This window comes from Priapulus caudatus, unplaced genomic scaffold (genome assembly GCF_000485595.1).
Source record: "Priapulus caudatus unplaced genomic scaffold, Priapulus_caudatus-5.0.1 Scaffold340, whole genome shotgun sequence".
Taxonomy (NCBI): Eukaryota; Metazoa; Priapulida; class Priapulimorpha; order Priapulimorphida; family Priapulidae; genus Priapulus; species Priapulus caudatus.
The window spans coordinates 33,629-47,926 of NW_014577401.1; the positions used below are offsets into that span (position 1 = coordinate 33,629).

Here is a 14,298-nt window from a genome sequence, read left to right on the forward strand (position 1 = left end):
GGGCTATAGCAGCGCCCGTATAAGCCTATATGGGCATTACCGCGCGTGAATAACAGCTAATTAATTAGACTAATCGTGCGTCAATAAACTCGACACTCACAGAGATTATTACTAAGACATGTATCATCATGCATGTAGAATTGTAGAAACGTAACTCATATAGATCGCGAGATATGATAGGTAAATACATTTTCCTACCGGCTAAACCCGTACTATCTGCCTGTATAAGCCTATATGGGCATTACCGCGCGTGAATAACAGCTAATTAATTAGGCTAATCGTGCGTCAATAAACTCGACACTCACAGAGATTATTGCTAAGACATGTATCATCATGCATGTAGAATTCTAGAAACGTAACTCATATAGTTCGCGAGATATTATAGGTAAATACACTTTCCTACCGGCCATACACCTACTATGCCTGCATAAGCCTAGATGGGCATTACCGCGCGTGAATAACAGCTAATTAATTAGGCTAATCGTGCGTCAATAAACTCGACACTCACACAGATTATTGCTAAAACATGTATCATTATGCATGTAGAATTCTAGAAACGTAGCTCATATAGTTCGCGAGATATGATAGGTAAATACTCTTTCCTACCGGCCATCTCTTACATAAAGGGCGAGTCTGTTTTTCGGTCTGTCTGGGGCTCTATCTTCTCCCCCCCCCCCGCAAGAGGTCACCCCCAACACCAATATATATATTCTTAATCAGCATGTCGCGACGACCATTTATAAGGCCCCCCCCCAAAAAAAATACACAAAATAAAAGTGTCAAATTACAATTAAAATTATTTATTATTTTAATAAATGTCCGCGCGGTGGCGCTATATATATACCCCCCTACTGCATCGAGTGCGCGTTTTCGCGGTGTTGTTCGCATTTTGTAGCTCTATTGTAGCTGTATTTTGTAGCTCTATTGTCGAATTACAGCGACAATAAACGAATTATTAGCTTCGAAGGAGAAACGAAAGCGTCGTAGACGACTACCATATAGGTATAAATGCTGAACTTCGAGTGTTTCGTATTCATCTCCTACAATAAATCGCCGGATCTATCTGTCTGTCTGTCTTCTCGAGACCAGTAAGAGGTAACCCGTGCGGTATATTCTCAATCAGCATGACGCGACGACCATTTTAGGCCAAAAACAATTTGCACAAAAAGGCCAAAATAAGGGCAAAAAAAACAAACAACAGATTTCCCCCCCAAAAAATACTAGCGCAGCAGAAAAGTTAACAGCAATCCTAGCGCTCGACTATACACTGCAGCAGAAAAGTCGAGACGAATCCTAACGCAGCAGAAAAGTAAACAGCTCAATCCTATAGCGCTCAACTATAGTCAGGCTCAAAATCAGGCAATCGCATGAAATGCCGAAACGCAAGCAATAGCAGAAAACGCATGAAATAGCAGAAAAGCAGTAACCCCCAAAAAATCCCGGGCATCGCCGGGTAGCCCAGCTAAACGCATGAAATAGCAGAAAAGCAGTAACCCCCAAAAAATCCCGGGCATCGCCGGGTAGCCCAGCTAGTTTTGAATAAAGCAGGGATTTAACTTTCGTGAGCAGTGTTAAGACGTGATTTTGGGATTTTGAAAAAAAATCCTACCGGGGAATGCGTCCAAAATTAACCGTCTTGAGTTTCAGTAAAATAATGTCGTTCTTGGAACGAGTTGCAGACATTTTACAGTAGATGTATGTCACTTCCCATTTTGTGTAATAATACATTATGAGAGTATGAATAGCGATGACGGATTTGTAGATATTGTTCAGTATTTACTGTCTGTAAAATATGAAATTTGTCCCCATTTTCCTCCTGAAAGTAGGGGGGGGAGGGTGATTGTACACGCCAACCCCACCTCAATAAGTATACCTCCCCCCCCCCCACACACACTATCTACGCCCTTGAATAATGGCAACCATGAAACTTAGTGTTATCTACCTGTTAAACCTACCTAGCTGTTATCTACCGCACATGGTGCAGGCTGGTTTACGTGTGCAAATGGCACGCGCGTTTAGCTCAGCACCGTTGGCGTGCCCACGAATTCGCACCGTGTGCGGGGGCCTTTATTGCTGGCATGAACATATGTATGTATTCTAGAGAATAGATACATGTGTTTCAGGAGTGTATAATAGGGATCATAATAGGGATCATAATAGGGTAATATAATATCCCTATTATACACTCCTGATGTGTTTTCATGCTATTGCTCATTACTTTTTGTTTTCCAATAACTGATGATTACATAGGTTCTGTAATTACACGGAAATGCAGGAATACCATGCTAATTTGAAAGTAAAATGCATATCTAGATCAACAGACTATGCCAAAGGCTATATTTCTTTCGACTTTCATGTCATGACATAATATCCAGGGTTCTTGTTAATAGCCGGTAACCGGTTATTTTTACCGCCTATCGCGCAATTTGTTACCGGCTATCAATTTGAGAAACTCCCACTAAAGGCGGTAAAATATTTAATCTATATTTGAAAAAACGAAGTTTATTTTAAATACTTCCAACCGACTAACTCTGTGCACGGGCGGGTTTTTCTTTTTATAATAGATACTTAATAGCATATATTTTCCTATCTAAACTACCAAATTCTAGAACCCATACCCATCAAAATAGGCTATTTGTGGGTCAAATCAGAATTTTTTTTCCGGAGGTGCATGCCCCCGGACCCCCCTAGCAGGACTTCGCGCCTTCGCCGCTCGCCCTACCGTCCGTGCCGGAAAAACAGTTACCTGCTATTCATTGTCAAATTACCTGCTTTGTCAAAAGTTAACAAGAACCCTGATATCCATAATCGTTTTGCTATTTTCAGGTTGTGACACGGGCTTTGGACATGAGCTAGCAATAAAGTTAGACAAGCTTGGCTTCCATGTATTCGCGGGCTGCCTCCTGCCTGAGAAGGAGGGCGCCACCAGTCTTAGACAAACATGCTCGAACAAACTACAGGTTGTTCATGTAGATGTAACAAGTGAACAGCTCGTCAACGAGGCGCTGACCGCTGTCCAGCAGGCATTAAATGGAAATGGTATATGATATCCCCAAATAAAATCAGGTCAAAGCATGTTTACATGTGAAATCACATGTAATTGATGATGATGTTGATGGATGATGTAAAATGATGATTGGGTCAGTGTGACATCAGTGTGATGAAATTCAACATAAAAATTCTTAATAACATCATGGCAATGCAACCCGATATCTTGTCAACTTCAATACTACTACTGCTCTTACAACAGTATAATTGTGCAATGACCTTGGTTGCAGAGCTATGGGCGATAGTGAACAACGCAGGCATAGCGGTGATATCGGAGGTCGAGTTGTGCCCGATGGACTGGTATGACCGCATGATGGCCGTTAACACGATGGGAACGGTGCGTGTCACCAAGGCCTTTCTCCCACTGCTGCGTGAGTCCGCCGGCCGCATTGTCATCGTCGCCAGTGTTGCAGGTGTGTAGCCATATAGCACCAGACCATCTTCATGTATTTAATTTTATTGAACTATGGGGTGTCAATACAGGTAGTGCAGCCTCCCTGGAATATTTTAGAACCAAGGCATTGCCTCCTCACAACAAACCGGGTTTATCTCTCAATATAATCAGACGGCTTTCACCTCATTCTACCAGTCCATTAGTTCCTTGTTATTAATTTTTATTATGTATTGATTATTTATGTTGGCAAAAAGGCCACTCAACATATTCTCTGGTAGCTTTACTTAGTATAACTATCTTTGTTCCATTAATCGAATTAATCACACTCCATGCAGCCACGCAGCCTCACCAGTTTGTACATTACCTCCGTTTACTCTGATATTAGCATGCATCTAAATGCTACAAATATTTCATAAAAGGAGGGTGGGAACCTATTGTCCTATAAATCAGCATGCCCAACTAGTTTCGCATGTGGCATTCTTCCTGATGTGAGCCTGACCATGACTATTCTATAACATATAAGCATGTTGTTATAAATAATTAAAGACTGCCCCTTTGCTTTGAATTGTAGGGCGCATGACTTACGCTGGTTTCAGCGCTTATTCAATGTCTAAGCACGCAGTTATATCCTTTGCCAATGCGCTGAGGGTGGAGATGAAGAAGTGGGGCATATCGGTACACACCATTGAACCTAGTCTGTACAGGTAATAAGAATTTAGAAAATGATTCCAATTTTGATGCATCAGTTGTCTCTAGGGGAAAATTAATTATATGACTGCACTAGTTATGGCTAACCTTTCTGGTAATGTAAAATAATTGCATATAAATATGTTAGGGTTGTGGAAATAAGCAGGATGTGGAAATGAAAAACCGATCGTTTTGCTGAACAATAACACTCCCATGCAACTCACATCACCCTCTCATTCCTGTAATGTTTTTTTTAGAACACCGATCACCAGCATAACAGACATCAAGTCTTTAGCTGAGCATTTGTGGAAGGAGACTCCGGCCAGCATACGCGAGGCCTATGGAGAAGACTACTACCAGGCCTACAATCAGGTCTTCTCGAATATTCAATCGTACACCAGTAACAATGTCTATGAGGTAAGCCATGCTGCAGTGCTGCCATCTTTGCCCCACTCGAGGCGATGATGGCAAATCGGCGGTATTCTGTTCACAAGAAATGCGCTTAGAAGTGCTGCCACTTTATACTTTTTTAAGCGTATTATACAGTGTACTTTTTTTAAGAAAATATACTTTTTATACTTTTTTCATACTTTTATCATGCATAAATACTTTTAAGTACTTTTTTTGCCAAAGATGGTCAAAAAAATCTTCGGACATACATTTAGGTACACTGTATTTGATGAGATGAAAGATGTGCTTTGCTAGTCTTGTTGCAGAAATGATGTGTGCTCTGTTCAGTGGAGTGTTTTTGATCTCAGCTCTCTGCTGTCAGTGACCAAATGTCAAATGCGCATTACAGTGTTTCCACTGCATTGACACGAGCGAGGCGGGCTGCCTTACTAAAATTCTCAGCCGCCTCACAGAAATTTGTCCAAAACACCGCCTCACTGACGAAACTTTTGACAACTTGAAAAAGAGTTTCAAGAGTCTCATACAATGTGTTCAGAATAGCGTAGAATGCACCAAATTGCACCATTTTTTCAAAAAATTTCCTGGGGGAGCCTGCCCCTGGACCACCGTAGCTTGGGCAGCACCTGCGCTGCTTGTTTTGCTAGGACCTCGAAATGCGCAAACACATCACAAAAAACATTTACCACCTCACAGACTTTTTTGGCCAGGGGAAACACTGCATTGATATACTCCAGACTGAGGGTTCAAGAGACAACTCCTCATGGCATTGCACACATCATTCGTTTCCTGAAGCTTGTTTGTATGCTGCACATAGGCTATAATGTATTCGGTAACAAGTGACTACAAATCATGGCAGGTTGATACAAATTTATACTGTTTTAATACTTTTTTTAGACAATTTGGATATTTTTTTCTGGACAGATTTTATACTTTTTTTGTAATATCCCGAGTGGCAGCACTGGCTTAGGATGTAAGAAGGATATGGATAATGTAGAGCAGTGAGTGGTGGAAGTGCCATAGCCAAATAATACTAATCACTAACCCAAAACGAGGACTGCACGGGAACACGTAGTGCATGCGAGGATAGGATCTTTCGCAGTGCCATTGAACAGCACGGTGGCAACGTAATGTTAATCATGTGGTGTGGATCTTGGCAGGTCATTGAGGACATGATGCACGCGGTGACTGCCAAGGACACACAGAGCCGCTATATGCCGAGCGCACTTATCAGATTGCGCATTGCAATCGCCCTGAACCTGCCCGACTCCTGGCTGGACAAGATCACTATGAAAATGGTAAGCCCAAAGTGCGCAGTTGCATTCAAAAAGGGACACCGGCAGGTTCCATCGTCGGGTTAACACTCTGCAGAATAGCACTGCTGCATCTGAGACCAGAACGAAGTGCAGTAAATAGTAACTTCAAAGACTCAGAATTTATATAAACGTGATCGTTTGATCAATACTTAAATCTGGTTAGCCTTGTTGAACTAAGTTTCTGTGGTTGCCTATGGTCGTGAAAACCAATAGTTATATGGTAGCTTTTTCAGAGTGGTGATGCATACCGTAGATCAAATATATATGGAAGACATTAATTATTATTAGTAGTACAAAATATAGATATAATATAACAATTAACATATATAATATAAAATATTGCATGATGATAAATCATTTTGTATTCTTAGAGGAAGTGTTAGATTGTCACCTTACCTCTGATTTAAATTCTTAGCTAAGAAATTGTAATAGTAAACAATGTAATTTGAATTTTGTCAAAATATATGGAATTAAAGAAAAATGATATTATTTTTTCGTGATCATTGTACCAATCGTTAAAACCTGAGATTTAAAAACACTGTAATTGACGCAAATCACCTTTATTTCGCTTTGATATTCACCATCTCACAATTAATCCTCCATGGATCAAATACCACATCACAGACACTTAAAATTCTTTTAATACAAGGGAATATTCATCTCAGTTGCAATAAACCTCGATTTACAAACTTCGAGAAAGTGTCACTACCACTTTTTGCTTTTTCCTAACATCTAAAATCTGACAGAATACAGTAGATCAATGCAGAAGAGGTGCATTCTCCCCTACACTACATTCGGCACACAACCCCCTTAAAACGGAGAAACCTCGCAACAAAAAGATCTTATAGACCTACAGTGAACATACTTGCAGTGTGCAACCATCACGAAATGTTCTCATTGAGCCAGAAGTGTGCTCCGAAGTTGACTATTTTGAAAACTGTCGGACGTGGTTTTGTTACATAGCTAGCAGTAGCCCTACGCTAGCGCAAATAGTTCCTGGAACGAAAACACTATATTTGTTTCCTGATTGCATAAGTAATAGAGATAACGATATGATTTAAACAAATTTCAAAATTTTGTACTGAATAAACATCGAATAATGAATTATAACTTGTTTTGTCATAGAAAGGAACTGTTAATGAATCGAGCCGATCGTTCCGATGTGTCCCGGATGTGTAAACATCACTGTGGTGCTACGTTCATAAGAGAAGTAATTTCGTTTAGATTTTGAGAAGAAATGTTATGAAAGTAGCAATACAAATGAGTTTTAGTAAATTTTTGCAACATTTGCAAGCTCACAGTAGGTATATATATGCATTTAGCTGCGAGGTTTATCAACTTTAAGGATACAGTCAGGGTTACAGACAGGTGCCCCTGTAGGCTGTAAAGGGCATAGTAACATAACTGCTCACCAAATTCAATCAAACACATAACTATTTCATAAAAGAGATGTCTCTCTTCTATGCTCTCGGCAAAATTGTGAATTTATTTTAAAATATGCTTTTTTTCTTATTTCTCAGTCAGCAGAGTTAGGACCTAAACCGTTAGCCATAAGTTTTTCATAGTATGAACTAAAAAACGGTCCCTGGAATTTTTTTAAATGCTTTAAGGATACTCTACCTGTTGCACGGGTATTGCTCTAATAAAAAGTAAACGTTTATTGATGAATGAATCGAATCAATCACACGTTTTATTTATAGATGAGATGTATCGATATGCGCAAGCCAAAAAATTTCATACAATTTCCAGCACCTAATTATGTTACCACACAAATTTTGAATTTTTATGTAAAAATGGTATTTTGGATATTTCTCAATTACCACGGCACAGAGTGAGAAAGCACAAATTTTTGCCACAAGTTAAGCACAATATGAATCAAAAAAGCGCATCAGGAATTTTCTTTAAGCTTTATATTTACCGGAAAAAAAAACTGCCGAAAATTTAGGTCGCACGTTTGAATTGAACATTTTTCCAAATAAGGAAGCATTTAACACATAAAATACAGCACTTAATAACAATCCCTGAATGATACTGGCTTAGTGAATATCGTGAAAATGCTGGTTATATCATGTCTCTGATGTCATCAATGACGTCAGCTGCAGCTCACTATACGTGTACGCGGGCAATCAAAATGCTTTGAAAGTTTACATGTATCGTTATGTGGAGAAATGAGCATGTACAGAGGCGGCACGTATTGTTAGCCACGGAATAAGAATGAAAATGAAAAAATCGGTAAAATTTTGCCTAAAACCTGGAGAGTATTATAGGAAATAAGTTGAAAAGATGCAGAAAAATTTGCAATGATTTTTAAAACAACAATTTCGTAAACAAAGAGCCATAACTTCTAAAATATAATATTTCATAAAAATTCCAGGGACTGCTTTTTCCTTTCATATGTTAGCATTAAAACGGAATAACCATTTTTGGAATCGGAGTTGTCAGTTTTGAGGAATAGCTTTTGAAATATCAGCAACTTTAGCATTTCTAACAATGGAGATATTAGCACTTTTCTATATTTCGAAATGATTGAACGGCTGTGTTAAGAATTGACCAAGCCCAAGTAGAATTGCTACTGTTAGTACTTACTGCGACTTATCTGTGACCGTATAACATCAAAACACTTTTAAAAAGTCCTGCTGTTATAAATAAATAGAAAAAATAACTTAATTGGTTCAATCTCCTGTTCACCGCCCACTAATTAATATGTTATCATCTCTATGTACACAAACGCTCGTAGCAACAGTGGATCAAAACAGCTGCAACAGCCTTTCTGATTCGCATGCTGGGGTGGCAGGCAGTATTATTTGGGATAGCGCGTGCTCATGACTTCACTATTTAAAGGAATACTAGGCCCATTGATTTTGCATTGGATTGAATAATTTTCTGAAAATAAAAGGGATTTTTTTGTCAAATTTGATGCTAAACGAACGCGACATGTCTTGTTGTCTGCTATGCAAAAAATTAGCACTCGGAAGCAATCGGTTATTTTTTTTATAGCGATTGAAGCGGCTGTGGGAATTGTACACCAGGCAGCGCTATCACATCATAGTGCTATTGGTAGACGTTCTATTTACGTGCTCCAACAATGATGGCTGGAGGCAATTTTTATCATATCTCAAGAATAGGCATTTACGCTTCATTTGGAATAGAATTTGTGCAAAGGCGACAGTCAGTTTCGGAGATTAGGCGAATCCAAGTTGGTTCACCCAACAAAAATCATCGCTTTAATTGTTCCACTTTGCTGCGGATAGACACTATTGGCGAAGAGATCGACATCATGGACCGTTTTTATATTAAGACTTGTTCTAATAAAACAATACATCTGGGACAAGTTCATTTCAAGGCTGTAACTCATGCAAAATTCGTCTAGCTGATGCTTGAATGGGTGCAACAGACAGGCAGATGGACAAATACTGGGCCACAGAGTGTTCAGTGTAGCCACAAAAGCCACTTTTCACGCAATAAACAATGCTAATTAATTCGTGGCAGACACGAATGTTGTATGAGAATTACCCAAGCATCATTCTTGAATTCACAGTGTCTCTTTATGCCGGCAATTACGCTGCGTGCCGATATATCGATTCCTATAGGCCTCCTTGGGTGGTAGATGCAATGACTGGCAATCATACGATCATGCGACCTCAGCTCCCTAAAAATATCATAGGATTGACATTCAATGACAGAATTAGAAAGAAAACCTGATACAATGATACAAGTACAACGTCTTAGCAGTAGAATTTAGCAATAGCAGGACTATTCGCAGACTATTAGCCGCGACGAGACGAACTAGAATGCATTCGTTATTTGCAATAAAAAGTTTCTATTTGCTAATGTGCTGTTCTTTCACTACAACATGTCGCCAGATTTATTCTCAACTCACACATTAACTTCTCCGAGTCCAACTTTAGCGCAATCTACACAATAAATATCACTCTACGACTTCCTGCACAGCAGTAGGCACGAGAAGACGAGTGAAAATTCACTGCCCCGCACTCGCAGGTCATTAATATTTGAAAATGTGAAAATTTCCGGAAACATTTTTTCAGCGTGACAGAGAACAGACCACTATTAAATCCTCCATAGGATCCTATACTTAAGAATTGAATTTCAGGAGCTGAAAAATAGTATTTCGACCGTTTTCGGCCGAGTGGCAATATTAAAGCTAGGTAGCCATGTACTTCAGCTGTGCACCATGAGAGTTATGACATATTGTAGCAACGCTAATGGCATTCCACCCCACCAGCTGGCTGAAAGACCGATTTATCCGCCGGACACATAAACAGCTGTTAAAATTAGTTCCACACTGGAGAGATACCCACGTAATTATGCTTAGCTCTGTTAAACTTCAAACATTAGCCGCATCACTGCCATTAGTACGGGTCGGCAAATAACATCTTAGATACACACATTAGCCGCATCACTGCCCATAGTACTGGTCAGCTTTCGGCGAGTAAAATACACACATTAGCCTGAAGTTATTTCTATACGGCCGCTACCACTCCATTACCGTAATCTATCGTCCACTCTACGTCATACCCACGTCGGTCACCTACGTGGCCGAGGGGGCGTAAAAACCTCTCCACTCCTTACTCGCCATTGGCCGTCCACTCCGTACCTCTCTAAGGACTGACCATAGCCGTTAATCCAAAACCCTATGCCGTCCCTGTAGCCAGCAGTGATTGGATGGAACATATTTGGTAGTAGCATCGCGGCTCATCTTGCAAGAAGGGGTATAAAACAGGCCGCACAGGAGACACGGGGCTCTCTTGTGTTCACCCGCGTCTGTTGCTAGTTTTAGTGTGTAGTGCGCAACCTTTAGTTTACCCTTTGTGATTTGTACGTGTTTTAGTGAGTATATAATATACAGTGAAACGGCAGTTGTAAACGATTACCAATTCTACCTTCTACTTACTTATTTTGTTTCTAAGTTATTCACACATTTCACGGCACATATAGCAATCATCTATAAGTGCACAGTTGTCTGGCAGCCGAATTTATCCAGCGACTACAATATGTTGTCCAGCGTTTTTTTTAAATATCGCGAATTTACTAACCGACACCACATTTGTGCCTGAAAAACAGTCGCGCAGTCGAATCGGGGCCATACATTGAAAGAATTTGTTTTAAATTACCAGTAACCATCCATCCACCTCCATGTGCATGTCACTGCCACACACGATAGCCAGCCTAAATAATGCAACCACAAAACATCGCGTCAGCTTTAGTGCACGAGCTGCGGGCCCTCCAATTGGTCGGCCGATGACGCGTCACATCCCCTAACCTAACAGGGTAATGAGCCGGTAGTGATTTAATAGTGGTCATGTGTCATTTCGACTGAAAATCACCTACCAACCCTGATTGTATTCTTAATGCTGCAGACCGATGTACCAATCGGGGAGAAACCCAAATGAAGAGGGCTGGTGCAGTTTCTCCCACCTTAGTGCAAATTGTTGCGCACTCCACTCAAACTTGTAGATAACACTGCAGGAAAAATGTATGCATTATGAGTAAATTATGCTCAGATGCATGTACCGATCTATCACCACTTGTAACCTCAACGTCTACAGCAAGGTATATGCTGCCACCTAGTGTGGATAAAATTTATATTGTAAGTAAACATTATTAGAGCACAGATTCTTGAGGAATTATGGAGCCCCATAAATGGAGGTTTTTTTGTGAAACAATTTCACTTATTACCACCACGTGCCAGCCCATAAAATTTAGACAGATATCATGTTGTGTGAAGGTATACACTACATAACTGGTTTTGTCATAATAGTTAAAGGTAGCTTCCCTCAAACTTTCCACGTAAATTTGTGTAACAAACCACTGTAAAAACGTCAGTAAATAACTCACTACACTTTAACTGAACGTTAGCTTTGAAAGTAAAACTGTAAAAATATGTATCAAGCCTATATTTGCTCATCGAAGAAAGAACTCGAAAAACGCTTTTCGCCGTGGTTCCGTAGGTGCCATATTATTTATATTTGAGCAACCATCATTTCAATCGAGTCAATCAATGTAGCCACTTTCAGATATCATACGTCATAACTTTTAATATAAATCATTTTATGAAATCAAACTTTGCATGTAGTCTAGACAGAGAGGCACCTCGACTGTTTATGTTATTAATTTCAGAATTTTTACCAGAACCGTTTTCGAGATAGAACGTGCTAAAAACCCAACAAAACGTAATCCGAACTAACAGCAACCTGACAGAACTCTCGACTCACTCACTGGTTAACTCACTCAGAATACTATAATCTCCCAACAACAAAAACGTTGCACTTTCCCTATCAGCTAGCCATGTACGTGACCAGAAAAACCATTGGGTCATAACCTGCCAGTGTGTATAATTTTACATAGCATGGTTCATACATACATAACACGGCAAGTGTGCGGAGCGGAACAATCGCCGCATAGCGGCAACGGTAAACGCGTTTGAAACATTCGACCCGAATGTTTCACTTTGTAGTCTAAAAGCTTTGAATGAACGTATTCCTGAGCAATTTTTTTCCACCTATCACACATATATAGGCCAGTAGAAGCGTGCAATGTTAAAATAATTCATTTTTGCCTGATTTTATGTTTGCCGCTTAAAAGTTCGAGGAAATATCCCTTTAAATCACCTTGAATCATCTTCAACAACAACCGTCTTCACAAACGTCAAGAAATGATCACAAAAGTTCACACATGCCGTTGGATGCCATGCCAAATATCCCAAGCTCTGAAAGAAAAATATTGAATAACATACAGAATCACACACACTTCTGCCGACATCGCTATTATTATTTACATACAAGTTAAACTTGGCAGATTTTTATCACTTCTGAAACATTTCACCATGTTCTTACCTATATACAAACATTATGACACCACAGGCCTACAGGCCTACTTCATCTTTGATCATGCACCCCTTAGCAAGGGATCAAACCAAACAGAGAGTGACTGGCAGCAACACATCCAAGGATTTACATATATAGGTTACGCTTGTGACCTTGTGAAGCGATCAGCCCAGATGGTACGCACGCGTATAATTTTCGGTATGTCAGCAACACCGTATTCCTGCAACGATGTGACGACGCCTTCGTCTGTCCGGAATCCGCAGATGATTCGCGGAATGCCGACGAGAAATGACTGCAACCACCACTTGATCAACTTGAACCTGATCGAACAATGCCAGTCAATTTTTAAATTAACTAAGGGGGTGCCACTTGCTGCATTTACACAACACTTCCATATCATAAAAAGAGAATTTAATGATAAACTTATATGCTATTAAGTATTAGCACATTTTTTAACTACGGATTTACTGATTAGACTGATTCACACACGCTTCAGCATGAGACCTTACTGCATACTTCAGATTGGAGAATCACAAAACTCACTGTACTTTTTAAAACTTCTATCATGTCCCTGGTGCTCAATCATTCTCGATGTTTTCAGTTCCACGTAACAGCCCGGTTTTGGTGCGCTGGATTTGGCATCAAGGCAGTCCACCTCACCAGCAAACAGTAACGAGTGCGACGCCAGGCTGGTGCGCACAACCGTACAATACGCCTCATTGTTATTCACTGGCTTTGAGGTGTCAGGTTTCATATGTCGATCACCTGTACAGGGAGTGTCTTCGGTTAACTTGCGATTACACACCGACTGTTATGCATAGACCCCCGAGCATAGATATCCTTGCTGAAATAACTATTTAATATAACACAAACAGCTAAGTAAACAAATTAGATTCACAATGTAAGATCATTAATTTTACTATATACGTTTACTGCATTTACAAAACAATATCAATATTATTTCAAGATGTGTACTTAGGATTTAAGTTACATTTACATGTACATCAAACCAAGAACAAAATTTATTATTATCCACTCTTGATCACATACATTTAAATTAAAGTATACATATATATCTAAAGAAAGGTTTTTTGCGTAACATATTTAATGACAAATCTGTTCCTTACCTGCGGTTAAGTATTGTTCAAATTTAAACCCCCAAAAGGACATCTCCTTTTGTCTCTCTGTCTCACGCTCTCGGTCTTTCACTCGCTTATCTGTAATGTATGACCGCAGTATTTATCACATTCACTGCAAAATCAACATCAAAGACAACATGACAGGCTCTGATCATTTCATGATCAAAATCTGTACCCTTACTTTTACACTCACTTACATTTAGGCACCCACTATTTCTACTACTCATGTTTAGTGCGTTCAACCCATAATCTCAATAACTTCCTAACACTTAGCATATAATCAAGAGCTAATAAATACCTAGAGTGTACAACGGGAAAACAGGAAAATAGTGCTATTTCACGGCAATATTATTCTACTTTGTATGCGGTTCTAGACTAAGTTCATGCAGGGCTCGACTTTAACGGTGGCCCGGGTGCCAATGGCCACCTGAAACGGCGTCGGGCCACCTGAAACTGTCGGG

General features: G+C 39.8%; 2 protein-coding genes across 4 annotated transcripts in view; one reads left to right on the plus strand and one right to left on the minus strand.

The window, feature by feature from the left end:
• Nucleotides 1-6,334, plus strand: part of LOC106809260 (estradiol 17-beta-dehydrogenase 2-like) — a 7,452-nt gene extending 1,118 nt beyond the window's left edge. Inside the window, exons 2-6 of the mRNA XM_014812269.1 lie at nt 2,827-3,039; nt 3,279-3,461; nt 4,014-4,146; nt 4,387-4,546; nt 5,698-6,334. Coding sequence (XP_014667755.1) covers nt 2,827-3,039; nt 3,279-3,461; nt 4,014-4,146; nt 4,387-4,546; nt 5,698-5,898 — 890 coding nt within the window. The 3' untranslated portion in view covers nt 5,899-6,334. The remainder of the gene's footprint in view (nt 1-2,826; nt 3,040-3,278; nt 3,462-4,013; nt 4,147-4,386; nt 4,547-5,697) is intronic.
• A 63-nt stretch (nt 6,335-6,397) lies between these two features.
• Nucleotides 6,398-14,298, minus strand: part of LOC106809262 (decapping and exoribonuclease protein-like) — a 21,327-nt gene continuing 13,426 nt past the window's right edge. The window contains exons 3-9 of one of the 3 annotated variants that reach the window (XR_001393863.1): nt 13,826-13,915; nt 13,247-13,463; nt 12,883-13,018; nt 12,483-12,580; nt 11,203-11,334; nt 9,367-9,502; nt 6,398-6,849 (exon numbers count right to left, since the gene is read on the minus strand). Coding sequence is in view for 2 of the 3 variants with exons in the window: in XM_014812273.1 (XP_014667759.1) it covers nt 11,220-11,334; nt 12,483-12,580; nt 12,883-13,018; nt 13,247-13,463; nt 13,826-13,915 (656 nt within the window). In the remaining variant the exon portion in view is untranslated. Of the gene's footprint in view, nt 6,850-8,217; nt 9,503-11,202; nt 11,335-12,482; nt 12,581-12,882; nt 13,019-13,246; nt 13,464-13,825; nt 13,916-14,298 lie in introns of those variants that run through there. The other 2 variants (XM_014812273.1, XM_014812272.1) reach the window with 2 other exon arrangements.